This window comes from Oncorhynchus clarkii, chromosome 21, assembly GCF_045791955.1.
Source record: "Oncorhynchus clarkii lewisi isolate Uvic-CL-2024 chromosome 21, UVic_Ocla_1.0, whole genome shotgun sequence".
Lineage (NCBI taxonomy): Eukaryota > Metazoa > Chordata > Actinopteri > Salmoniformes > Salmonidae > Oncorhynchus > Oncorhynchus clarkii.
In genome coordinates this window covers 48,496,216-48,524,101 of record NC_092167.1, presented here as the reverse complement: position 1 = coordinate 48,524,101, position 27,886 = coordinate 48,496,216, and the positions used below count along the sequence as shown (strand labels likewise).

Here is a 27,886-nt window from a genome sequence, read left to right as displayed (position 1 = left end):
TGGTCATTCCTGCAGCCAGCATGCTAATTGCATGCTCCCTCAAAACTTGAGACATCTGTGGCATTGTGTTGTGTGACAAAACTACACATTTTTAGAGTGGCGTTTTATTGTCCCCAGCTCAAATCAAATCAAAGTTTATATGTCACGTGCGCCAAATAGAACAGCCGTCATTGTAAATAAGAATTTGTTCTTAACTGCCTTGGCTAGTTAAATATAAAATAAACATGGTGGCACTATAACAACAGATTGAAAATGCAAACTTTGAAAGGTCACGCCCCTCACCCTGTGTGACAGTCCTGATATTTGGTTCCTTGGTCCCTCTCCTCACAAGGAACACATTTGTCTCAATGACCCTTAAGGTCTGACGTTACGGATTTTCCCCCATTTTGAATTTCGTGAAGAACACATCAAATGCTACTCCTCTGGCACCAAATGACCGGTCTGCACAAAACTTGATACATGGCATCTATGGCTCTCACAAATAACGTTTTCCAGGCTAATGTAACGGATGTGAAACGGCTAGCTTAGTTAGCGGTGCGCGCTAAATAGCGTTTCAATCGGTGACGTCAATTTCTCGCAAGGGCCGCGGCTTTTGTGGGAGCGATGGTCAACGATGCTTCGTGGGTGACTGTTGTTGATGTGTGCAGAGGGTCCCTGGTTTGCGCCCGGGTATGGGCGAGGGGACGGTCTAAAGTTATACTGTTACACTAACATCTCAAACAACATGGCCAATAAATATTGACCAATAAACATTTGTGTCGGCATGGTCTGGCACATAAACGGATGTAAATCAGACGGTTATTCATATTGAAACAAAACTTGATACACGGTTTCCAAACACTGTCAAGGTTTCAACATATGCAAGAACAATCAAATCCACCACATGGTGGCGCTATAACAGGCACATATTTATATCTCTTGATCTGTTTGACTCATTCATGGAATTTTGCACACGTGCTCAGCAATGTGAGTCTAGCTAACCTGCCGAGTATGATTCAGTTTGGCCTCACGGTGGCACTGTTGGACAGGAAAAAACATTCGCGCAAGCACATTGGCTTATTATTGTATGAACTAGAGTTCTGATATTTGGCAAGTGTGGTAAGGAGTACAGAAGTAGATCATCCGATGATGATGTGTCCAATTTGTTCTGATGGTGGCACAGTGGGCCTACAGCTTGAACCCCGGCATTGCTGCTTCCAGCTTTAATTATTTTGCCTATTTCCATTTGTTTTGGTGTCTTACTGTCTTTGGACTATTGTTCAACCCCTAGTACTCGTGTGTGTGTGTGTTTGTGTGTGTGTGTGTGTGTCTGAGAGTTTGTTTTCATGTGTGTGCATTTCTCCAAGTTTGCAAAACACAGCTAGTTAAATATGTGAATCTCGAGTTCCTACGTGTATAATTGACAGAAGTCTATGACGGTGTGCAATTTGAGTGGGTTAATGTTTAATCCTATGTCTATACATGTTAGAATATATGAGCTTGAAGCAGTCCACAACGTGAACTAACAATACTCACTGCATACTGAATAAAAGTATCAAATTATATACAATACCATGTAACAGGCCAAAGCAAATGTCAGTTGGGCTACCTTTACTGATAGGCTTCTGTGCAATACAAAATAATGAAATACCGCCGTGAACGTGTTATTGTTATGTTTTTGTTAAAAGCACGCAAATAGCTAAACTGTCTCCTCGTTTCGAAAACATGTTGGGTCACCTGAAACACGCGCGAGAATCTAAAACGTTCGATAAACGCGTAGATTGCGCTCGAGGCTCAAATAAGTGCTCCTTTGTTGCCTTCCTAGTATGACACCTTATAAAACATTCATAAGCTCGGAGAAACGGCGCATCACACTCCCTATCCCACGCCCCATCCCAGCCCCCCCTCCCTCTTTGAAGGAGATGGGAGAACTTTCCTCGTCAAGGTCTGCCTTGCCGTAGTGCAGTTAAATGAATAGTTATTTTCATCTCACTCCTCGGGGCGCGCAGTGGTTCTGGAAAGATTTCCTGGGAATATTGCATTCTAATGAGGAATATGTCTTCGTGTTAACGGGTTATCTAGATCTATATCCAGAACCATTTCAATATCTATCAGTTTATCTGTCAGTTGACTTTTAACATTGACTTATTTTATTAATGCCGGGAAACTAGGAAAAAGCTAGAGGTACAATAGCTTACACAGGACAGCGGTCGGCACACGGCTTGTTCTTCTGTTTTCTCCGGAGAAGGATAGAACCCAAACAAAAGGCGGTCCAAGATAAAGCGATAACTGTCTCAGAATGAATAACAATACTGAGAAAGAGAACGAATCGAATGAATTCACCAGTCATGAAGAGGAGGTATGACGGTCTAATATCCTTTCGGTTTGTCACGTTGTCTGACTAGGGCATCTTCATTCTAAGGGGATTTTTTTATTATTATTAGTTATTCGATACATAAGAACATTCAAATAGTTGATTGACATGTGATGCATGTGTAAACATATTCGTTCATGATGTTTCACTTGTGGTTATTCTCAATGACAGAAGACAATGAGATATGAATACTAGTGATGCTCATCTGTTAACTTTTGACCACAAATTAAAACTTTGCTGAATTAGTTTTGAAGAAGAAAAAAAGTCCAACATCATGTTGTTGATGAATATGTGTGAGATAGATTGAGTAATGTAGGATTTACTTGATAGGGACAATTTGTGTAGGAGTAGATATATTCTTTCTAAGTAAGCGTATTGGCTGTCAGCTGATCTTCAGATCATCTTCAAACACTGCTGTTGCAACATGCAGGCAATATGCCTTCATACCGCATAAGCACAGAAAGTATCCAGAGCTAAAAAAAAAAGAAGATATATCTCTGAATGCCATTGTCTCTGGTATCCATAATCTAAACACGTGAATGTACGCTGGTAAAGTTATATCTCACTAACTTGACAGTTGTTTTCTTCTCTCTTAAAATAATATGAGCTCCGTTTAGCAATATTGTATCAAATGTCCTAAATACATCTTGCTATCTAAATATGTTTGTAGCGGTATCATTTTCATGGAGTCATTTATTTTGGCAGTGAAAATGACGGCTTTCTAGATGACAGATGTGTTATTGCAATATGCCGCAGTCTACCCAGCCAAGTGATGTAAGAAACATATATCAGATTAAATTAGTTATTTATCTTGAAAGAATTTCATTACAGCCTAAGTATTAGTCACATATGTCTGAATAGGCAAAACAGTCCAACTTGATGCGACCTGATATATGGACCTTGTGTTTAGACCGCTATGGGTGCAATCCAGTTTCCAGGAAAGACATAGAGGAAAGGTATTATGTGTCTCTCTCTTTGGTTTACTGCAATGTTCCAATAAAGTTTTCCAATAAAGTCCTGAAGGTAAGTGTTCGACTATAAACCTCACATACCTGCAGCACGTGTCACCCCCCCCATCATAAATGTAACAGTTTAGTTCAAGTCAATCTGGGAAAACGTTACGAGTGACTACTTTTAAAGACTTCTTTTCACGTCAATGATTACAACAGCACCCAAGGCCTTGTAACACTCTAAATGAACCCTTCATCAAGTATTTTAACTTTGCATCTTCTAATTTTTTTGTCGTTGCTCTCATGAAAGTTCTCACAAAAAGTAAGATAGTGGATCACTGCTCCAGCTGAGGCCTCCTTCTACTACTTGTACAATATAAAGCAAAGCTTGGAGCGAGAGTTTATACAGACTGCATTAAAGAGCACAGGAGAGTTTAATGGGCTTGGCCATGGAGATGTTTGGAAGCTTTCCAGACCACCCAAAGCCTAATATTTACTTATGTATATTGACTTCTAGTTAGACAGTGACACTTCGTATTTTGTGAGATGATATATGTCCTAATATTTGTAAATGGTTGTTCCTCATTTGAAGAAAACATTGTACAATCCAGCACACATGCAAGCGTGCACACACTAACACGCAGATAATAGAGTGATTTGATTATTGCTTTTTTAAGGTTGTTTCTGTTTCAGTTAGATTATTTTTCTAAATAATCAGGGGTTTTCGATTTTGATTGGGATCATTTTTTTCTTAAACATTAAATGCTCTATGCATTATGTGGGTTGAATTCTGTAACAACACAGAATAAAACTATGAATAAAAGTCCCCATGATGGTAGTAACTGTAATAAAAGTCCCCGTGATGGTAGTGACTGTAATAAAAGTCCCCATGATGGTAGTGACTGTAATAAAAGTCCCCATGATGCTAGTGACTGTAATAAAAGTCCCATGATGGTAGTGACTGTAATAAAAGTCCCCATGATGGTAGTCACTGTAATAAAAGTCCCCATGATGCTAGTGACTGTAATAAAAGTCCCCATGATGCTAGTGACTGTAATAAAAGTCCCCATGATGGTAGTGACTGTAATAAAAGTCCCCATGATGGTAGTGACTGTAATAAAAGTCCCCATGATGGTAGTGACTGTACATTACTGCTGATCACTTATTAACCATTATTCACATTCATTTACTTTAATAAAATATTTCAGTTGATTATTACATTAGTTTTATTTGATGACTTTATTATTTCATTCGGGGCTCCTGAGTGGCACAGCGGTCTAAGGTACTGCATCTCAGTGCAAGAAGTGTCTTTACAGTCCTTGGTTGGAATCCAGGCTGTATCACACCGAGTCGTGATTGGGAGTCCCATAGGGCGGCGCACAGCGTCCGGGGTTGGCCCGGTGTAGGCCTTCATTGTAAATAAGAATTTGATCTTAACTGACTTGCCTAGTTAAGTAAAGGTTCAATTAAAAAAGTAATCTCATCTTCATAGAGCTGAAGTCTGACAAAATCACTGTCTTTTGTAGTTCTTCAAAGTAGATAAGGCATACTTGTATGACTGTTGAATACCAACTATCAATCATTTAGATAATGTATTTTCAGATAGCCGGCATAATTGAACACAGACGGACAAGAAGGCATGCAATGGATTATGGTCATTATAGTTAATTGCCACGTTTTCTGTGCCGAACTATGTAGAATATTGGCCTGTTGAAACTACAACTTCCTACTACATCGCACAGTTCGGGCTTGATTTGATTTATCTCTGGAGACACTGTGCAATGTGCGCATTGACATCACAGAAAAAACATTTACGAAATGGAATATAAATAATTGAACCGATGCCGGTCAATTCCTGGTTTAATTATTATTATTATTATTTTTTTTTTTTGACATTTTGGTTAAATCGCTCAGCACCAACAGATACAGGCCACACACTCAAACACAGATCAACTAATAGAGACACAAACACACACACAAACACACACACAAACACACACACACACACACACAAACAGACACAGACTTTGCTTCGAGCTGAAAAACATTTGAATCATTTCAAAGAAATATACTCTCTAGTGTGTATGCCTGGCAGCTTTTCCTGCTTGTTCACTAATCTCTAAATAAATTCCCACTGGGCACCGGATGTCAATGTAACATCTATTCCACATTGTTTCCACGTCATTTCATTGATTCAACCAGTGTGTGCCCGGTGGATAGGTACCACTGCTTGCAAAGTCGGTATGTGTAGTAGGTATGAGTTATTTTATTCCTAGACTGACACATTACATTTGTAAGTTGCTCAAATTACAGATCTTACACGTTTCCTACAATCTGGGAGCATTCACAGAACCAATTTTGGTTTGCTGGGAAAACACTGTCCTCTCATCAAAAACAAGTAATATAGGGTGTCAGTTTACTGTTCAACAACACCACACAGTAACACTAGATCATCATGGTAAAAGCGTCAAAGTTCAACTACCATTCTGGCATCTTCCTCAAAAACAGTTGAAGTAGCAATCACCTGTGCAATTCAGTGCAGTATACACCTGCTTCATTGTTCTTACACACACACACACACACACACCAACACCGTGTTCACTGTAAACTAGTGTCGCTTTGAGACTTGACTGGTGCTGGATTATAGTAAACTGTTGATATTCTGTTGATATTCTGTCAACATCCTGTTGACATTCTGTCAACATCCTGTTGATATTCTGTCAACATTCTGTTGATATTCTGTTGACATTCTGTTGATATTCTGTTGACATTCTGTTGATATTCTGTTGATATTCTGTCAACATTCTGTTGATATTCTGTTGATATTCTGTTGACATTCTGTCAACATTCTGTTGATATTCTGTTGATGTTCTGCCAACATTCTGTTGACATTCTGCCAACATTCTGTTGATATTCTGTCAACATTCTGTTGATATTCTGTTGACATTCTGTCAACATTCTGTTGATATTCTGTCAACATTCTGTTGATATTCTGTTGACATTCTGTTGATATTCTGTTGACATTCTGTTGATATTCTGTTGATATTCTGTCAACATTCTGTTGATATTCTGTTGATATTCTGTTGACATTCTGTCAACATTCTGTTGATATTCTGTTGATGTTCTGCCAACATTCTGTTGATATTCTGTCAACATTCTGTTGATATTCTGTTGACATTCTGTTGATATTCTGTTGACATTCTGTTGATATTCTGTTGATATTCTGTCAACATTCTGTTGATATTCTGTTGATATTCTGTTGACATTCTGTCAACATTCTGTTGATATTCTGTTGATGTTCTGCCAACATTCTGTTGACATTCTGCCAACATTCTGTTGATATTCTGTCAACATTCTGTTGATATTCTGTTGATATTCTGTCAACATTCTGTTGATATTCTGTTGATATTCTGTCAACATCCTGTTGATATTCTGTTGATTTTCTGTCAACATTCTGTTAATATTCTGTTGATTTTCTGTCAACATCCTGTTGAAATTATGTTAATATTCTGTCAACATTCTGTTAATATTCTGTTGATATTCTGTCAACATTCTGTTGATATTCTGTTGATATTCTGTTAATATTCTGTTGATTTTCTGTCAACATCCTGTTGAAATTATGTTGATTTTCTGTCAACATTCTGTTAATATTCTGTTGATATTCTGCCAACATTCTGTTGATATTCTGCTGATGACACAATCATTATTGAATGATTCATATATTAGTTGAATTTGTGTTTCAGTACTTGACTAGAACCCCGTACTGTAGCACTCCCCAACCACCAGTACTGGTGATCATTGCTGTAGGCAATGATAAATTATTATTGTAACTGTGGATTATATGAGGTCAGGGTTGACCAGCAGTCCTGGATACCATTCAAGACGCTCTCAAAACATGGTGAATAGCAGAGTGTGGGGAAAAAAAAGTGAAGCGAGACAATGCTTTCTCTAGAACAAAGAAATGGAAGAATTTGCATACATTTCCTGTAGGAGTTTTAGATAAATGTCTCCTTCACCTCTAACCTTCATGCTCCCCTGCACAACCTCCACCCCCCTGCCACATCTCCATATCTCCACATTCCTCAATACATCCACACTCATCTCATCTTCAACCTGGCAATCTGACCTCACTTTAAAACAAGCATTTCATTTGGAACAAAGTGTTCACTTACTGTTGAGGCTAATGTTGCATTGTGTCTTTTGAAGGCTTCATTACAAGGCTTATCAAGTGACCGATTCCTATTTGATCTTAGCCATTACAATTGTATCAATATATTATTGTTATTCATTTATTGATTTAAAACTTTATTTACACAGGATAGTCTCACTGAGATTACGTGTTAGAACAGAGCCCAGCCATAGGTTGATGTGGACATCTGTTGTGTTTGGTCAGGAAGTTACAATAAACCTGAAGAGCTTGGCAGAGAATTGCACTTAACTACAGTCCAACAGATGCAACCATCCCTCCCTGGAGCCTAATTGAATTGTGCAGGCCAGTTTTTGGCTATCTACGTCCTCTTCAAATGGCAGGTCATGTGGCCAGGTTGACCTTTTCAGAGACATCTTAGCAGGGAGTTATGCAGCGGGAAAATGAGGAAGGAGGAAGATGAGTGAAGATGAGTGAAGCCACGATGTCCCCTGTGTGTCTGTGTGTGTGTGTGTGTGTGTGTGTGTGTGTGTGTGTGTGTGGTGGTGGTGGGGGGGGGGGGGGTTCTGTTTGTGAAAAGGGCACACAGATACATTAACAAACTATGACGTGGAACATATCAGGGGGGGGGGGATACTGGAGCCATAATCTGGTTATGATAGGGTGCGCACACACACACACACACACACACACACACACACACACACGCGCGCGCGCGCACGCACACACACACACACACACACTACCTTCCCCCCACCCGATGGGTTGAGTTTATTTATAAAAGCGCTAGGGGAATTGTTATCTTATCTTGGACATTTGTCAGCTGTGTGACAAGAGGTATTTGAAAACACAACAAGGCTTAGTGTCAACAACTGCTGGTTCGACTGTGAAATGTGACGCTGGGAGGAAGAAAAAAGAAGTGTTTAGAATTGTACAGAAGTCTTCAAAACCATTTGAGAATACTCCAGTGAAAGGAGAAAAGAAGCAGCCGTTGTGTGAATACACTGATCATCTTGGTTTAAAACCCCTCATTGCTGACTTAAGGTCCATTCATGTCTTATGATGCTGTGTGATCATTGACAGATAGTAGTGTTGGACGACGTGCCAGCCTTTCTGAAATACGTCTGACGGTGTGGTTTGTTTTGTCATGCTGTGTCTATGTGCTTATTCTGTCACCTGCACTTAGTCTCTCTCACTCACATACTATAATTAACCACATCTATCTTAACACCCTCCCTCCCTCCCTTCCTTCTCTCCCTCACTATCCCTTTTTCACTCATGCACTCACTAACTCCTGGCGTTATAATGACACTCAGTGGCACCAACCACCATCTTAGTCTCTCTCTCATTCAACTACCAACCATCACTTTAGTCTCTCTCTCATTCAACTACCAACCATCATCTTAGTCTCTCTCTCATTCAACTACCAACCATCACTTTAGTCTCTCTCTCATTCAACTACCAAGCATCATCTTAGTCTCTCTCTCATTCAACTACCAACCATCATCTTAGTCTCTCTCTCAATCAACTACCAACCATCATCTTAGTCTCTCTCTCATTCAACTACCAACCATCACCTTAGTCTCTCTCTCATTCAACTACCAACCATCATCTTAGTCTCTCTCTCATTCAACTACCAACCATCACCTTAGTCTCTCTCTCATTCAACTACCAACCATCACCTTAGTCTCTCTCTAATTCAACTACCAACCATCACCTTAGTCTCTCTCTCATTCAACTACCAACCATCACTTTAGTCTCTCTCTCATTCAACTACCAAGCATCATCTTAGTATCTCTCTCATTCAACTACCAACCATCATCTTAGTCTCTCTCTCATTCAACTACCAACCATCATCTTAGTATCTCTCTCATTTAACTACCAACCATCACCTTAGTCTCTCTCTCTCTCATTCAACTACCAACCATCATCTTAGTATCTCTCTCAATCAACTACCAACCATCATCTTAGTCTCTCTCTCATTCAGCTACCAACCATCACCTTAGTCTCTCTCTCATTCAACTACCAACCATCACCTTAGTCTCTCTCTCATTCAACTACCAACCATCATCTTAGTATCTCTCTCATTCAACTACCAACCATCATCTTAGGCTCTCTCTCAATCAACTACCAACCATCATCTTAGCATCTCTCTCATTCAACTACCAACCATCACCTTAGTCTCTCTCTCATTCAACTACCAACCATCATCTTAGTATCTTTCTCATTCAACTATCAACCATCACCTTAGTCTCTCTCTCATTCAACTACCAAGCATCACCTTAGTCTCTCTCTCATTCAACTACAAACCATCACCTTAGTCTCTCTCTCATTCAACTACCAACCATCATCTTAGTATCTCTCTCATTCAACTACCAACCATCATCTTAGTCTCTCTCTCATTCAACTACCAACCATCATCTTAGTATCTCCCTCTCTCATTCAACTACCAACCATCATCTTAGTCTCTCTCTCATTCAACTACCAACCATCACCTTAGTCTCTCTCTCTCTCATTCAACTACCAACCATCATCTTAGCATCTCTCTCATTCAACTACCAACCATCGCCTTAGTCTCTCTCATTCAACTACCAACCATCATCTTAGTATCTCTCTCATTCAACTACCAACCATCATCTTAGTCTCTCTCTCATTCAACTACCAACCATCATCTTCGTCTCTCTCTCTCGATCCAACTCCCCTCCTTCCTCTCTCTCCATTTTCTCTATAACCCATCCCTCCCCATATCCCAGCAGGCCAGCTCTCTATTGGCGTATATCATAATGTGAAAGCATGACCCTGAGATGACCCTGAGTGTTTAACAGATGACTCTCAGCATTTAGCAGATGACCCTGAGATGACCCTCAGCATTTAACAGATGACCCTCAGCGTTTAGCAGATGACCCTGAGATGACCCTCAGCGTTTAACAGATGACCCTGAGATGACCCTCAGCGTTTATCAGGTGACCCTCAGCATTTAACAGATGACCCTCAGCGTTTAACAGATGACCCTGAGCGTTTAACAGATGACCCTGAGCGTTTAACAGATGACCCTGACTGTTTAACAGATGACCCTGACTGTTTAATAGATGACCCTGAGCGTTTAACAGATGACCCTGAGCGTTTAACAGATGATCCTGACTGTTTAACAGATGACCCTGACTGTTTAACAGATGACCCTCAGCGTTTAACAGATGACCCTGACTGTTTAACAGATGACCCTGACTGTTTAACAGATGACCCGTTTATGGTCATGGGAACCCTAAAGACGAGAGAGCCAGCCAGGCAGAACATGTGAGGCTGACTACTGACTGCTGACTGCTGACTACTGACTGCTGACTACTGACTGCTGACTACTGATTGCTGACTGCTGACTACTGACTGCTGACTACTGACTGCTGACTACTGACTGCTCAGCTGAAAACCATGAGTCTTTAGCCAGCATGCCAGCCATGCCAACCAGGGTTAGGCTCTCCATCATTGGATTAAGTGGGTGCCTTACCATCAGGGGTTAATTTTTTTTGTTTTTTTTAGAAATGGTTGATTTTTAAAGGGTCATTTTCTTCTGTAACTGGAAGTTTTAAGCTTAAACAGAAGTGACTGTACTCGGTTTCTGTCCAGTTTAACTCATGCTTTTACCAACTTCAAAACAAAAAAGACCAAGGTTGGGGGATCAGTAACAAAGGGATTTGTGAGAAAGGCTCAATTAGCCAGTTCTAATTATTGTCTTTGGAATGCTGTTAAGTCAGCCTATGGAGACGGTCTTACCACAGAGAGGGGGGAGGGTCTTATCACAGACAGGGGGGAGGGTCTTACTACAGAGAGGGGGGAGGGTCTTATCACAGAGAGGGGGGGGACTTAACACAGAGAGGGGGGAGGGTCTTATCACAGAGAGGGGGGAGGGTCTTATCACAGAGAGGGGGGAGGGTCTTAACACAGAGAGGGGGGGGGTCTTATCACAGAGAGGGGGGAGGGTCTTATCACAGAGAGGGGGGAGGGTCTTATCACAGAGAGGGGGGAGGGTCTTATCACAGAGAGGGGGGAGGGTCTTACCACAGAGAGGGGGGAGGGTCTTACCACAGAGAGGAGGGAGGGTCTTATCACAGAGAGGGGGGAGGGTCTTATCACAGAGAATGGGAAGGGTCTTACTACAGAGAGGAGGGAGGGTCTTATCACAGAGAGGGGGAAGGGTCTTACCACAGAGAGGGGGAAGGGTCTTATCACAGAGAGGAGGAAGTGTATAGGGAGAGGAAATAGCTATTTAGCATACTGAGGCAGCTGTAAATGTAGCCCAAAAACGGACAATCTACTTGACAGTCTGTGAAAATATCCTTCCTGTTGACGTGTTAAAATACCCCTCGCAGCCTGTCTCTGGGTTCAAGATGAACGGCGGTTGATTGACAGGACATGAAGAAACCTAAAGGCTTAGGACAGGGTTCAGTTTAAATGAGAGGAAGACAAGGAGAACACAACACCTAAAGACAGCTCTTTATTTGCTCTGTCTTCAATCATTTGTTTATACGTTTTCTGGCTTCAATCATTTGTTTAATAAAACAAAAATATATTTTGTTTTAACGTGTTCTGGCTTCAGTCACTTGCTTTAACATTGACAGACCTTTGAGAGGCAGTGATCGGTGGTTCAAACGCCTTTCTTGGTTTTAGTGTATTTGACCTCTCAGTTAACCCATGACCCAAACACTAACCTTGCTATGACCTCTGATCTTGAATGGGGAACTTGACCTTTTGTTTTCACCCTGACTCATGCAGGATTAACAACAGCCTTAGATGGATTCATCCATTTTGGGTTGTTTGACACTTAGAAGGCCTTCAGTTTCTCTTAACCATAAAGACTGACAATAACAGTGAACAGTGACAAAAAAATCTCTCTAATTCACACATGTGTATTAATACACACTTGCGCATTTCTGAAATAGGACAAATGTATACACACACACAAATCTGACCTCACAATGCCAAGTCCAAACTCCAGGGCCAGATCTCTACCTACCACACCTGAGTCCTCTATCTACGGAACTTGGCTCCAACACAAATAATATTCATCCCACTCACACTCCGAGGTCATGTCCCTCATTTTAAACAGAAACGGGTGGTCAAAAAAAAGCACATGAACTCGACTCTGAACACCTATCTGAAGCCATGCATCTCTGACTTGAAGAAAGGACGCATTCCATACATCAGAAATCATCGATTTATGAATATTATAATTGCTTATGAAACAATCAATTGTGACATAGATATAATTGTATGAATTTTATGATCAGACAGATAATTGAATAATTATACCACATTTTTTCTAACTCAGAATAAAAGTCTTTATCTAAGTCTGCACAGATGGTTCTTTATTCTTCTGTTCATCAGTAGCTCTTCACAAATTAGTTATTATTAATGAATTAATAATCGTTATAATGGGTGAGAAATATCTTTCCCTTTCTACAAACTCAAACTGTTTTGTTACTAAAATGGTTTTTACTGTAATCGTCAATATAATGGTAGCTAATCATGTTATATGTTTTTAGAGTATGTTGACTTTGGCTTCGGTTGTTATTGGTTCTGAAAACAGCCTTCATTTTGTGTGAAAAGTGTTACTTACGGCCATTGTTTTGAAAATGGTTTGACATCTCCTCAGTTAGAGCTACAGTTGGAGTTGATGACTTTGTTCTAGAGTCAGGGTGGAAATGGTCAGGGTGGAAATGGTCAGGGTGGAAATGGTCAGGGTGGAAATGGTTTGACATCTCTTCAGTTAGAGCTACAGTTGGAGTTGATGACATTGTTCTAGAGTCAGGGTGGAAATGGTCAGGGTGGAAATGGTCAGGGTGGAAATGGTTTGACATCTCCTCAGTTAGAGCTACAGTTGGAGTTGATGACTTTGTTCTAGAGTCAGGGTGGAAATGGTCAGGGTGGAAATGGTTTGACATCTCCTCAGTTAGAGCTACAGTTGGAGTTGATGACTTTGTTCTAGAAACAGGGTGGAAATGGTCAGGGTGGAAATGGTCTGACATCTCCTCAGTTAGAGCTACAGTTGGGGATGATGACTTTGTTCTAGAGTCAGGGTGGAAATGGTCAGGGTGGAAATGGTTTGACATCTCTTCAGTTAGAGCTACAGTTGGAGTTGATGACTTTGTTCTAGAGTCAGGGTGGAAATGGTCAGGGTGGAAATGGTTTGACATCTCCTCAGTTAGAGCTACAGTTGGAGTTGATGACTTTGTTCTAGAAACAGGGTGGAAATGGTCAGGGTGGAAATGGTCAGGGTGGAAATGGTTTGACATCTCCTCAGTTTGAGCTACAGTTGGAGTTGATGACTTTGTTCTAGAAACAGGGTGGAAATGGTCAGGGTGGAAATGGTCAGGGTGGAAATGGTCTGACATCTCCTCAGTTTGAGCTACAGTTGGAGTTGATGACTTTATTCTAGTAGTCACAATACAATTTTTAGAGTCTTTAGGTGGCTCTGGGACCCCCAAAAGTTGTCTTTGGCCATCGCAGTTGAGGTGATGACTTCATTCACAGGCAATGGCATCATAGAGGGCTGATTAGAGGTGCATTCCTCCCGCGGGACACACAGCAACGGTGGCCTTAATAGGATCTGATGTTTTTGGCCCCGGTGCGCGCCGAGCTTTGCTAACTGTTGCCAGGTAACGGCACTGTGTGCACTTTGTGAAGTTCTCAGCTGGCTGGTGGTGGGTCTGCTGTTTTTGATTGAAGTACGCTCAGCGGGTTGGTGTGCATGAGAGCACCATAAATGGTCAACGATTCCAAGCCAGAAACAGGGCACCTCAGCACTATGGGAATGCAGGTGGGAAACTCACAGTGACTCAGGAGAATGTTCTAAAACATGGCTTAAATCAATTCAATGCCCAGTGCAGTCAAAATTCAGTTGTTTTTTTTGTTGTTGTTTGTTATTGTATCATATTGTACAGCGGCTGATAATACGACCACATGTGAAAAAAATGAAATAGTTTTATTATAGGGTAGCCTAGTGGTTAGAGCGTTGGACTAGTAACCAGAAGGTTGCAAGTTCAAATCAAATCAAATCAAATTTTATTTGTCACATACACATGGTTAGCAGATGTTAATGCGAGTGTAGCGAAATGCTTGTGCTTCTAGTTCCGACAATGCAGTAATAACAAGTAATCTAACTAACAATTCCAAAACTACTGTCTTGTACACAGTGTAAGGGGATAAAGAATATGTACATAAGGATATATGAATGAGTGATGGTACAGAGCAGCATAGGCAAGATACAGTAGATGGTATCGGGTACAGTATGTACAAATGAGATGAGTATGTAAACAAAGTGGCATAGTATAGTATAAAGTGGCTAGTGATACATGTATTACATAAGGATACCGTCGATGATATAGAGTACAGTATATACGTATGCGTATGAGATGAATAATGTAGGGTAAGTAACATTTATATAAGGTAGCATTGTTTAAAGTGGCTAGTGATATATTTACATCATTTCCCATCAATTCCCATTATTAAAGTGGCTGGAGTTGAGTCAGTGTCAGTGTGTTGGCAGCAGCCACTCAGTGTTAGTGGTGGCTGTTTAACAGTCTGATGGCCTTGAGATAGAAGCTGTTTTTCAGTCTCTCGGTCCCAGCTTTGATGCACCTGTACTGACCTCGCCTTCTGGATGATAGCGGGGTGAACAGGCAGTGGCTCGGGTGGTTGATGTCCTTGATGATCTTTATGGCCTTCCTGTGACATCGGGTGGTGTAGGTGTCCTGGAGGGCAGGTAGTTTGCCCCCGGTGATGCGTTGTGCAGACCTCACTACCCTCTGGAGAGCCTTACGGTTGAGGGCGGTGCAGTTGCCATACCAGGCGGTGATACAGCCCGCCAGGATGCTCTCGATTGTGCATCTGTAGAAGTTTGTGAGTGCTTTTGGTGACAAGCCGAATTTCTTCAGCCTCCTGAGGTTGAAGAGGCGCTGCTGCGCCTTCTTCACGATGCTGTCTGTGTGAGTGGACCAATTCAGTTTGTCTGTGATGTGTATGCCGAGGAACTTAAAACTTGCTACCCTCTCCACTACTGTTCCATCGATGTGGATAGGGGGGTGTTCCCTCTGCTGTTTCCTGAAGTCCACAATCATCTCCTTAGTTTTGTTGACGTTGAGTGTGAGGTTGTTTTCCTGACACCACACTCCGAGGGCCCTCACCTCCTCCCTGTAGGCCGTCTCATCGTTGTTGGTAATCAAGCCTACCACTGTTGTGTCGTCCGCAAACTTGATGATTGAGTTGGAGGCGTGCGTGGCCACGCAGTCGTGGGTGAACAGGGAGTACAGGAGAGGGCTCAGAACGCAACCTTGTGGGGCCCCAGTGTTGAGGATCAGCGGGGAGGAGATGTTGTTGCCTACCCTCACCACCTGGGGGCGGCCCGTCAGGAAGTCCAGTACCCAGTTGCACAGGGCGGGGTCGAGACCCAGGGTCTCGAGCTTGATGACGAGCTTGGAGGGTACTATGGTGTTGAATGCCGAGCTGTAGTCGATGAACAGCATTCTCACATAGGTATTCCTCTTGTCCAGATGGGTTAGGGCAGTGTGCAGTGTGGTTGAGATTGCATCGTCTGTGGACCTATTTGGGCGGTAAGCAAATTGGAGTGGGTCTAGGGTGTCAGGTAGGGTGGAGGTGATATGGTCCTTGACTAGTCTCTCAAAGCACTTCATGATGACGGATGTGAGTGCTACGGGGCGGTAGTCATTTAGCTCAGTTACCTTAGCTTTCTTGGGAACAGGAACAATGGTGGCCCTCTTGAAGCATGTGGGAACAGCAGACTGGTATAGGGATTGATTGAATATGTCCGTAAACACACCGGCCAGCTGGTCTGCGCATGCTCTGAGGGCGCGGCTGGGGATGCCATCTGGGCCTGCAGCCTTGCGAGGGTTAACACGTTTAAATGTCTTACTCACCTCGGCTGCAGTGAAGGAGAGACCGCATGTTTTCGTTGCAGGCCGTGTCAGTGGCACTGTATTGTCCTCAAAGCGGGCAAAAAAGTTATTTAGTCTGCCTGGGAGCAAGACATCCTGGTCCGTGACTGGACTGGGTTTCTTCCTGTAGTCCGTGATTGACTGTAGACCCTGCCACATGCCTCTTGTGTCTGAGCCGTTGAATTGAGATTCTACTTTGTCTCTGTACTGGCGCTTAGCTTGTTTGATAGCCTTGCGGAGGGAATAGCTGCACTGTTTGTATTCGGTCATGTTACCAGACACCTTGCCCTGATTAAAAGCAGTGGTTCGCGCTTTCAGTTTCACACGAATGCTGCCATCAATCCACGGTTTCTGGTTAGGGAATGTTTTAATCGTTGCTATGGGAACGACATCTTCAACGCACGTTCTAATGAACTCGCACACCGAATCAGCGTATTCGTCAATGTTGTTATCTGACGCAATACGAAACATCTCCCAGTCCACGTGATGGAAGCAGTCTTGGAGTGTGGAGTCAGCTTGGTCGGACCAGCGTTGGACAGACCTCAGCGTGGGAGCCTCTTGTTTTAGTTTCTGTCTGTAGGCAGGGATCAACAAAATGGAGTCGTGGTCAGCTTTTCCGAAAGGGGGGCGGGGCAGGGCCTTATATGCGTCGCGGAAGTTAGAGTAACAATGGTCCAAGGTCCCCGAGCTGACAAGTTAAACATCTGTTTTTCTGCCCCTGAACAGGCAGTTAACCCACTGTTCCTAGGCCAGTTAACCCACTGTTCCTAGACCAGTTAACTCACTGTTCCTAGACCAGTTAACCCACTGTTCCTAGACCAGTTAACCCACTGTTCCTAGACCAGTTAACCCACTGTTCCTAGACCAGTTAACCCCACTGTTCCTAGACCAGTTAACCCACTGTTCCTAGACCAGTTAACCCACTGTTCCTAGACCAGTTAACCCACTGTTCCTAGACCAGTTAACCCACTGTTCCTAGACCAGTTAACCCACTGTTCCTAGACCAGTTAACCCACTGTTCCTAGACCAGTTAGTTAACCCACTGTTCCTAGACCAGTTAACCCACTGTTCCTAGACCAGTTAACCCACTGTTCCTAGACCAGTTAGTTAACCCACTGTTCCTAGACCAGTTAACCCACTGTTCCTAGACCAGTTAACCCACTGTTCCTAGACCAGTTAACCCACTGTTCCTAGGCCATCATTGAAAAGTATAATTTTTTCTTAACTGACTTGCCTCATTAAATAAATGTAAAATTTAAAAAAATATTTGCGGGCTAAAAATACAATCTACATAGGACCTTCTAATCAGCCTGTTTGCATTGGCGGGAGTTTGGGTTTGCCTGGTGACATCACTAGACGGTAAATTGGTTAATCGACTAATAAGAAAGAGAGTTCCAAACCTCTCTGCCTAAAACAGCTACTATTCACTTTTCCCTTCCCTCACTCAGACCACTCCCAGACAGTCCTAGCAACATTTTGCTTGAGAAATAGTGTTTTGCTAAAAAATTTGAATGGAAAACTATTACAGTAGGGTACTTACTTGCTACCCAGAAATGATTTGATATTGCTATAAAAATTTTTAAAAAACACTGCATATGTCCTGCATCATGTCATATACTTTCATCATATTTAATTGTATTCTCCAGAACCACTGAGTCTGGTTGAGTGCAGCTATAGGCTTCTAATCAGTTTACTGCATAGTAAAAGTGTAATATCTCACCTCACTGGAAACAGTAGGACACCTGTCTACACCCATGTCTTTTCATAGTAGTCTGGGAGAAAAAAAAAAATATATATATATATAACTAGTTGATAGCAGATGTGTGTGGAGAACTGTTAACACATTTGACCATCATCTGACATCTGACAGTGCACTACGCACCAGAAAACCACACGCGTTCCAGCATATATCATGTAACACAATAACTAACGTCATACTAATAACTCAGTGCAGTAGAGCATGGTCCAACTCAGTTAGGAATGTCCAATTGTTCTGACTGTATAGTGGACTCAATGTTGGGAGTCCTCGTCTTGACACGTCCAGAGTGTTTCAGTAGCCTCATAATAGACTGGTTAGGGATTAAGGCCACAGCAGGACAGTTCAGTAACCTAGTAATGGAGTTGTTAGGGTTTAAACCCACAGCGTGACAGTTCAGTAACCTAGTAATGGAGTTGTTATGGTTTAAATCCACAGCAGGACAGTTCAGTAATCTAATAAGGGGGTTGTTAGGGTTTAAACCCACAGCAGGACAGTTCAGTAACCTAGTAATGGAGTTGTTAGGAATTAAACCCACAGCAGGACAGTTCAGTAATCTAGTGTTGGAGTTGTTAGGGTTTAAACCCACAGCAGGACAGTTCAGTAACCTAATAATGGAGTTGTTAGGGTTTAAACCCACAGTAGGACAGTTCAGTAACCTAGTAATGGAGTTGTTGGGAATTAAACCCACAGCGTGACAGTTCAGTAATCTAGTAATGGAGTTGTTAGGGTTTAAACCCACAGCAGGACAGTTCAGTAACCTAGTAATGGAGTTGTTGGGAATTAAACCCACAGCGTGACAGTTCAGTAATCTAGTAATGGAGTTGTTAGGGTTTAAACCCACAGCAGGACAGTTCAGTAATCTAGTAATGGAGTTGTTAGGGTTTAAACCCACAGCAGGACAGTTCAATAACCTAGTAATGGAGTTGTTAGGGTTTAAACCCACAGCAGGACAGGTCAGTAACCTAATAATGGAGTTGTTAGGGTTTAAACCCCCAGCAGGACAGTTCAGTAACCTTTCTCAGTTGATGAGAATGAACACATGATAAAAGACCATAAATTGTCACCCCGAAACAGTTAGATGAAAGGTTCAAATAATTCAACTGAACTTTTGGATTGTCTTGAAAATGTGCCAAACTCTCAGTTTTGCCTCACCACAGTAATTAGGCACCTGAGTAGACTTTTAATCAGATCTCATCTACCCTTACATTTTTTTTTTCATTTTTGTTTTTTACTCTTCTACTTTTTCACTCATTGTTTTACAGTCCTTAGTGGCTGTCAGCAACTGCCTTGATGTTCTAGTGCAGCTATGACACACAACCTGCCGTTGACAGACAACAGTGACAGATCTGTAGAGTTGGCTTGACTCAGAATAAGATAAAAGCTAAGGTGAGAAAGTCATCGAGGTTGAATTAGCCAGCTGGCGGTTCGGCTTGCCAGCTCTGGAGTTGCTAGGCTTCTCTGTTTGTTTCGGTGCAGTTTTGGCATGGGCTTGGGGGTTTCACGTTGCTCTGGATGGCTGTTTTACCGCTTCATCTGTTAAGTTCCTGTTGTGCTAAATGGTGAGTTGTGAAATCCACACTCCTCTGAATTTCTACATGGCTAAATTCAGATCTACTTAGACAGCTTTAACTTCGAATACGCGGTCTTAAACTCAAGGCCCGCGTGCCGAATTCGGCCCCCAAGCTGACATTAATGTGGCATGTGGTAGTCTTAGTAAATGCGTCCGGCGGTTGCACATTTTTTTAAAATAAAATTATTATTTTAATTTGGAAAGTTATCTTTTCTAGCAAATTCATCGGGGATGTCAATGATGTCGTATACATAGTAAGCATTCACATGAGGCCTGGTAGAAGTAGGCCGTCATTGTAAATAGGAATTTGTTCTTTAACTGACTTGCCTAGTTAAATAAAGGTTGATTTGCACATTTGTTGACACTGGACTAAATGTGTATGCGTTCAAAAAACAATTAAAAAAAAAAAATACAAAAAAAACTAACATTTTACTTTGCTAGTTGAATATACTACCAGTTCGCAGTTGTAAATGAGAACTTGTTCTCAACTAGCCTACCTGGTTAAATAAAGGTGTTCTCAACTAGCCTACCTGGTTAAATAAAGGTGTTCTCAACTAGCCTACCTGGTTAAATAAAGGTGTTCTCAACTAGCCTACCTGGTTAAATAAAGGTGTTCTCAACTAGCCTACCTGGTTAAATAAAGGTCTTCTCAACTAGCCTACCTGGTTAAATAAAGGTGTTCTCAACTAGCCTACCTGGTTAAATAAAGGTGTTCTCAACTAGCCTACCTGGTTAAATAAAGGTGTTCTCAACTAGCCTACCTGGTTAAATAAAGGTGTTCTCAACTAGCCTACCTGGTTAAATAAAGGTCTTCTCAACTAGCCTACCTGGTTAAATAAAGGTGTTCTCAACTAGCCTACCTGGTTAAATAAAGGTGTTCTCAACTAGCCTACCTGGTTAAATAAAGGTGTTCTCAACTAGCCTACCTGGTTAAATAAAGGTGTTCTCAACTAGCCTACCTGGTTAAATAAAGGTGTTCTCAACTAGCCTACCTGGTTAAATAAAGGTGTTCTCAACTAGCCTACCTGGTTAAATAAAGGTGTTCTCAACTAGCCTACCTGGTTAAATAAAGGTGTTCTCAACTAGCCTACCTGGTTAAATAAAGGTGTTCTCAACTAGCCTACCTGGTTAAATAAAGGTGTTCTCAACTAGCCTACCTGGTTAAATAAAGGTGTTCTCAACTAGCCTACCTGGTTAAATAAAGGTGTTCTCAACTAGCCTACCTGGTTAAATAAAGGTCTTCTCAACTAGCCTACCTGGTTAAATAAAAGTGTTCTCAACTAGCCTACCTGGTTAAATAAAGGTGTTCTCAACTAGCCTACCTGGTTAAATAAAGGTCTTCTCAACTAGCCTACCTGGTTAAATAAAGGTGTTCTCAACTAGCCTACCTGGTTAAATAAAGGTGTTCTCAACTAGCCTACCTGGTTAAATAAAGGTGTTCTCAACTAGCCTACCTGGTTAAATAAAGGTGTTCTCAACTAGCCTACCTGGTTAAATAAAGGTGTTCTCAACTAGCCTACCTGGTTAAATAAAGGTCTTCTCAACTAGCCTACCTGGTTAAATAAAGGTGTTCTCAACTAGCCTACCTGGTTAAATAAAGGTGTTCTCAACTAGCCTACCTGGTTAAATAAAGGTGTTCTCAACTAGCCTACCTGGTTAAATAAAGGTGTTCTCAACTAGCCTACCTGGTTAAATAAAGGTGTTCTCAACTAGCCTACCTGGTTAAATAAAGGTGTTCTCAACTAGCCTACCTGGTTAAATAAAGGTGTTCTCAACTAGCCTACCTGGTTAAATAAAGGTCTTCTCAACTAGCCTACCTGGTTAAATAAAGGTGTTCTCAACTAGCCTACCTGGTTAAATAAAGGTGTTCTCAACTAGCCTACCTGGTTAAATAAAGGTCTTCTCAACTAGCCTACCTGGTTAAATAAAGGTGTTCTCAACTAGCCTACCTGGTTAAATAAAGGTGTTCTCAACTAGCCTACCTGGTTAAATAAAGGTGTTCTCAACTAGCCTACCTGGTTAAATAAAGGTGTTCTCAACTAGCCTACCTGGTTAAATAAAGGTGAAATAAAATAAAATAAAAACCTCATATTCTTCCCCTTGTAGGGACACAATTCTTCACGTTCATGTCCTGCATCATTGTACAAATGAAGAGCACTGGTTTTCAATTCACTGCACAGTGAACAAGAGTTTTTAGATCATAGATATCCTATCCCTGCTAAGCTTTACTATAACCCTCCTTGTTCTATATGTTGAATACTATCATAGAATCAAATAGAGTCTACACTCAGGCCACCCCTAAATTTGTTTTAGTGACATCACTTCCTGGTTGTAAAGTGGTTTTCTGTTTAACGAGAGGTCATGTAGCAAATGACAAAATCTCTGTTACAACCAGGTTAAATACGTATTTTTCATGACGACAACGTATTTTTCTGGTTACTAAAAAAAATACCATGATATCATTGCGACCAGTTTTGCCCCGCCGGGTTACTTCCTGTGTGCTGTAACCAATCACGTTCCTGAACCTATCTTTGAGCCTATCAATTCCCAGAGCATCACTGTACGAGAAAGAAGCCTCATCATTCTCACGTCGTGTTTTTTTTTTCTTCTTGACAGTTCAACCTCTTGCTAGAGAAAAACCAGGATCAGAATTCTTCATGTCATTCTAATCTGACATGTACAGTGGGGCAAAGAAGTATTTAGTCAGCCACCAATTGTGCAAGTTCTCCCACTTAGAAAGATGAGAGAGGCCTGTAATTTTCATCATAGGTACACTTCAACTATGACAGACAAAACGAGGGAAAAAAAAATCAGAAAATCACATTGTAGGATTTTTAATGAATTTATTTGCAAATTATGGTGGAAAATAAGTATTTGGTCAATAACAAAAGTTTATCTCAATACTTTGTCATTGCCAACAAAGGGTATATAACAGAGGTCAAACGTTTTCTGTAAGTCTTCACAAGGTTTTCACACACTCTTGCTAGAGAAAAACCAGGATCAGAATTCTTCATGTCATTCTAATTTGACAGGTACGTCATAATGCAGCACGTTCTCCTCTTGCTCACATCTCCCAAGTTGAAAAGTTCAAACGTTAAAACAGGAGGTAGAAACTGCCAGGGGAGGACGGCCATGAAACTCAGTGGGCCGTAGATTACATAGAGAAACGTAGTATGCTTACAAAGGAAAGTGTGCGTTGTGGAGGGAGGGAGGGTGATGGAGTTAAGTGATGCTTGTATCGGTTGTGTGTATTATATTTTAACGTTTTTTTTTTAAACCTTGGCTTCAAGTGTATTTCACATGCTTGTAACGTAAGTTACTGAATTACTGAGCTCATCAGACCATTTCAGACTCCATTTCTCTGTTTCAATGTCCCACATCATCTGTCAGGTACGGTAGCTATTTATAATTACTGAAGGTTAATGAAAAATACATGAACCTCTCTCTCTCTCTCTCTCTCTCTCTCTCTCTCTCTCTCTCTCTCTCTCTCTCTCTCTCTCTCTCTCTCTCTCTCTCTCTCTCTCTCTTTATCTTTCTCTCTCTCTCTCTCTGTCTCTCTCTCTCTCTCTCTCTCTCTCTCTCTCTCTCTCTCTCTCTCTCTCTCTCTCTCTCTCTCTCTCTCTCTCTCTCTTTCTTTCTTTCTCTCTCTCTCTCTCTCTCTCTCTCTCTCTCTCTCTCTCTCTCTCTCTCTCTCTCTCTCTCTCTCTCTCTCTCTCTCTCTCTCTCTCTCTTTCTCTTTCTTTCCCCCTCATCTCCTCCTCTTTAGGTCCGCACGTTATTTGTCAGTGGACTACCTCTGGATATAAAGCCGCGGGAGCTGTATCTCCTGTTCAGACCATTTAAGGTGTGTGTACTAATGGATGATATGAAACAATTGATAAGGCCTCTGTTCAAACAGGCAACCGTTAACAGGCCTCCATCATTAGTGATGAGGAAATAAATGGAAATGGAAAACTGCCTGCATTCCTCAACCATGAATACAATCAAAACTAAACCTGTAATCATATGGAGGGGGTAGTTTTGAGAGAATAACACATGGTCAGTGTAGTTACAGAACATAAACAAGCATTTTCATGGCACAGGAACTATGCATGTTGCTACCAAGTGTAATAACACCACAGATCCATCTGATACAGCGCTTTGGTTATGCACTGGGTGTGTACATTGAAAGGGTATATCATGTAAGTGTTTAAAAAGCAATACATTTTGGCTAATCAGGTACATTTTCAAGGGGGGACCTCAACATGTGTTTTTTTTTTCTTCTCACGACTAACCAACGGCCAGTAACACCAACACGCTTAGGCATTTATGAGACTTTGAGTCAAAATATGTAAATGAATAAACACATTCACAATGTTTCTATTAACACCGTATGTCAAGTCAAATTAATGTTACATTGACATCATCAGAAGAACCAAATTTGAATTTGATTTGATTTGATCATTGTCATGTTGAATGCTCTCATAGCATCAAATAGAGTCTATACTGTCATGTTGAATACTATCATAGCATCAAATAGAGTCTATACTGTCATGTTGAATACTATCATAGCATCAAATAGAGTCTATACTGTCATGTTGAATACTATCATAGCATCAAATAGAGTCTATACTGTCATGTTGAATACTATCATGGCATCAAATAGAGTCTATACTGTCATGTTGAATACTATCATGGCATCAAATAGAGAATATATTGTCATGTTGAATGCTCTCATAGCATCAAATAGAGTCTATACTGTTATGTTGAATACTATCATAGCATCAAATAGTATATACTTATACATGTTTTTGCTGTTTATGCTAACAATTTGTCTTGGTCTTTGTTTTAGGGTTATGAGGGATCATTGATAAAACTCACCTCAAAACAGGTAAGTAAAAAATACATCATTTTTCCACACGGTGTAGTTTAGACATGGCTCAGTCCCTCAACAGGCTGTTTCAGTGTAGTTTAGACATGGCTCAGTCCCTCAACAGGCTGTTTCAGTGTAGTTTAGACATGGCTCAGTCCCTCAGCAGGCTGTTTCAGTGTAGTTTAGACATGGCTCAGTCCCTCAACAGGCTGTTTCAGTGTAGTTTAGACATGGCTCAGTCCCTCAGCAGGCTGTTTCAGTGTAGTTTAGACATGGCTCAGTCCCTCAACAGGCTGTTTCAGTGTAGTTTAGACATGGCTCAATCCCTCAGCAGGCTGTTTCAGTGTAGTTTAGACATGGCTCAGTCCCTCAGCAGGCTGTTTCAGTGTAGTTTAGACATGGCTCAGTCCCTCAACAGGCTGTTTCAGTGTAGTTTAGATATGGCTCAGTCCCTCAACAGGCTGTTTCAGTGTAGTTTAGACATGGCTCAGTCCCTCAACAGGCTGTTTCAGTGTAGTTTAGACATGGCTCAGTCCCTCAACAGGCTGTTTCAGTGTAGTTTAGATATGGCTCAGTCCCTCAACAGGCTGTTTCAGTGTAGTTTAGACATGGCTCAGTCCCTCAACAGGAAGTTTCAGTGTAGTTTAGACATGGCTCAGTCCCTCAACAGGCTGTTTCAGTGTAGTTTAGACATGGCTCAGTCCCTCAACAGGCTGTTTCAGTGTAGTTTAGACATGGCTCAGTCCCTCAACAGGCTGTTTCAGTGTAGTTTAGACATGGCTCAGTCCCTCAACAGGCTGTTTCAGTGTAGTTTAGACATGGCTCAGTCCCTCAACAGGCTGTTTCAGTGTAGTTTAGACATGGCTCAGTCCCTCAACGGGCTGTTTCAGTGTAGTTTAGACATGGCTCAGTCCCTCAACAGGCTGTTTCAGTGTAGTTTTGACATGGCTCAGTCCCTCAACAGGCTGTTTCAGTGTAGTTTAGACATGGCTCAGTCCCTCAACAGGAAGTTTCAGTGTAGTTTAGACATGGCTCAGTACCTCAGCAGGCTGTTTCAGTGTAGTTTAGACATGGCTCAGTCCCTCAACAGGCTGTTTCAGTGTAGTTTAGACGTGGCTCAGTCCCTCAACAGGCTGTTTCAGTGTAGTTTAGACATGGCTCAGTCCCTCAACAGGCTGTTTCAGTGTAGTTTAGACATGGCTCAGTCCCTCAACAGGAAGTTTCAGTGTAGTTTAGACATGGCTCAGTACCTCAGCAGGCTGTTTCAGTGTAGTTTAGACATGGCTCAGTCCCTCAACAGGCTGTTTCAGTGTAGTTTAGACGTGGCTCAGTCCCTCAACAGGCTGTTTCAGTGTAGTTTAGACATGGCTCAGTCCCTCAACAGGCTGTTTCAGTGTAGTTTAGACATGGCTCAGTCCCTCAACAGGCTGTTTCAGTGTAGTTTAGACATGGCTCAGTACCTCAGCAGGCTGTTTCAGTGTAGTTTAGACATGGCTCAGTCCCTCAACAGGCTGTTTCAGTGTAGTTTAGACGTGGCTCAGTCCCTCAACAGGCTGTTTCAGTGTAGTTTAGACATGGCTCAGTCCCTCAACAGGCTGTTTCAGTGTAGTTTAGACATGGCTCAGTCCCTCAACAGGCTGTTTCAGTGTAGTTTAGACATGGCTCAGTACCTCAGCAGGCTGTTTCAGTGTAGTTTAGATATGGCTCAGTCCCTCAGCAGGCTGTTTCAGTGTAGTTTAGACATGGCTCAGTCCCTCAACAGGCTGTTTCAGTGTAGTTTAGACATGGCTCAGTCCCTCAACAGGCTGTTTCAGTGTAGTTTAGACATGGCTCAGTCCCTCAACAGGAAGTTTCAGTGTAGTTTAGACATGGCTCAGTACCTCAGCAGGCTGTTTCAGTGTAGTTTAGACATGGCTCAGTCCCTCAACAGGCTGTTTCAGTGTAGTTTAGACGTGGCTCAGTCCCTCAACAGGCTGTTTCAGTGTAGTTTAGACATGGCTCAGTCCCTCAACAGGCTGTTTCAGTGTAGTTTAGACATGGCTCAGTCCCTCAACAGGAAGTTTCAGTGTAGTTTAGACATGGCTCAGTCCCTCAACAGGCTGTTTCAGTGTAGTGAACACATGGCTCAGTCCCTCAACAGGCTGTTTCAGTGTAGTGAACACATGGCTCGATCCCTCAGCAGGCTGTTTCAGTGTAGTTTAGACATGGCTCAGTCCCTCAACAGGCTGTTTCAGTGTAGTTTAGACATGGCTCAATCCCTCAGCATGCTGTTTCAGTGTAGTTTAGACATGGCTCAGTCCCTCAACAGGCTGTTTCAGTGTAGTTTAGACATAGCTCAGTCCCTCAGCAGACTGTTTCAGTGTAGTTTAGACGTGGCTCAGTCCCTCAACAGGCTGTTTCAGTGTAGTTTAGACATGGCTCAGTCCCTCAACAGGCTGTTTCAGTGTAGTTTAGACATGGCTCAGTCCCTCAACAGGCTGTTTCAGTGTAGTTTAGACATGGCTCAGTCCCTCAACAGGCTGTTTCAGTGTAGTTTAGACATAGCTCAGTCCCTCAGCAGGCTGTTTCAGTGTAGTGAACACATGGCTCAGTCCCTCAACAGGCTGTTTCAGTGTAGTTTAGATATGGCTCGTCCCTCAAAAGGAAGTTTCAGTGTAGTTTAGACAAGCCTCAGTCCCTCAGCAGGCTGTTTCAGTGTAGTGAACACATGGCTCAGTCCCTCAGCAGGCTGTTTCAGTGTAGTGAACACATGGCTCAGTCCCTCAACAGGCTGTTTCAGTGTAGTTTAGATATGGCTCAGTCCCTCAACAGGAAGTTTCAGTGTAGTTTAGACATGGCTCAGTCCCTCAACAGGCTGTTTCAGTGTAGTTTAGACATGGCTCAGTCCCTCAACAGGCTGTTTCAGTGTAGTTTAGACATGGCTCAGTCCCTCAACAGGCTGTTTCAGTGTAGTTTAGACATGGCTCAGTCCCTCAACAGGCTGTTTCAGTGTAGTTTAGACATGGCTCAGTCCCTCAACAGGCTGTTTCAGTGTAGTTAAAAAATAATAATAATAAAATAGCACATCACAGCACTATGGAACTGACCTAAATACCTGTAGCATCGCCATCCTGAGCACATCTGGTGTTTGGGTTAAAGTTCGAGATAAGATGTGCCCTTGGCATTAGGATATCAGGGGCCTGCTGGGAGAAAGCAATTACAAGCAAAGCCTCAGTAGAGTAAGGACGTACCTCTCCTTATGTTATGATACTTTTATTGAAGTGTATGAAAGTGTATTCTTATTTTGTGTGTGTCTGGTGGATGCTGGTGG

The 27,886-nt window shown here is 42.0% G+C and overlaps 1 protein-coding gene across 2 annotated transcripts in view; it reads left to right on the top strand.

Annotated features, from left to right (window-relative positions):
- The first annotated feature begins 1,845 nt into the window (after positions 1 to 1,845).
- Positions 1,846 to 27,886, top strand: part of LOC139379112 (RNA-binding protein with multiple splicing-like) — a 66,206-nt gene continuing 40,165 nt past the window's right edge. Inside the window, exons 1-3 of one of the 2 annotated variants that reach the window (XM_071121938.1) lie at positions 1,846 to 2,338; positions 23,491 to 23,568; positions 24,556 to 24,594. In XM_071121938.1, coding sequence (XP_070978039.1) covers positions 2,279 to 2,338; positions 23,491 to 23,568; positions 24,556 to 24,594 — 177 coding nt within the window. In that variant the 5' untranslated portion in view covers positions 1,846 to 2,278. The remainder of the gene's footprint in view (positions 2,339 to 23,490; positions 23,569 to 24,555; positions 24,595 to 27,886) is intronic. The other variant, XM_071121939.1, reaches the window with a different exon arrangement.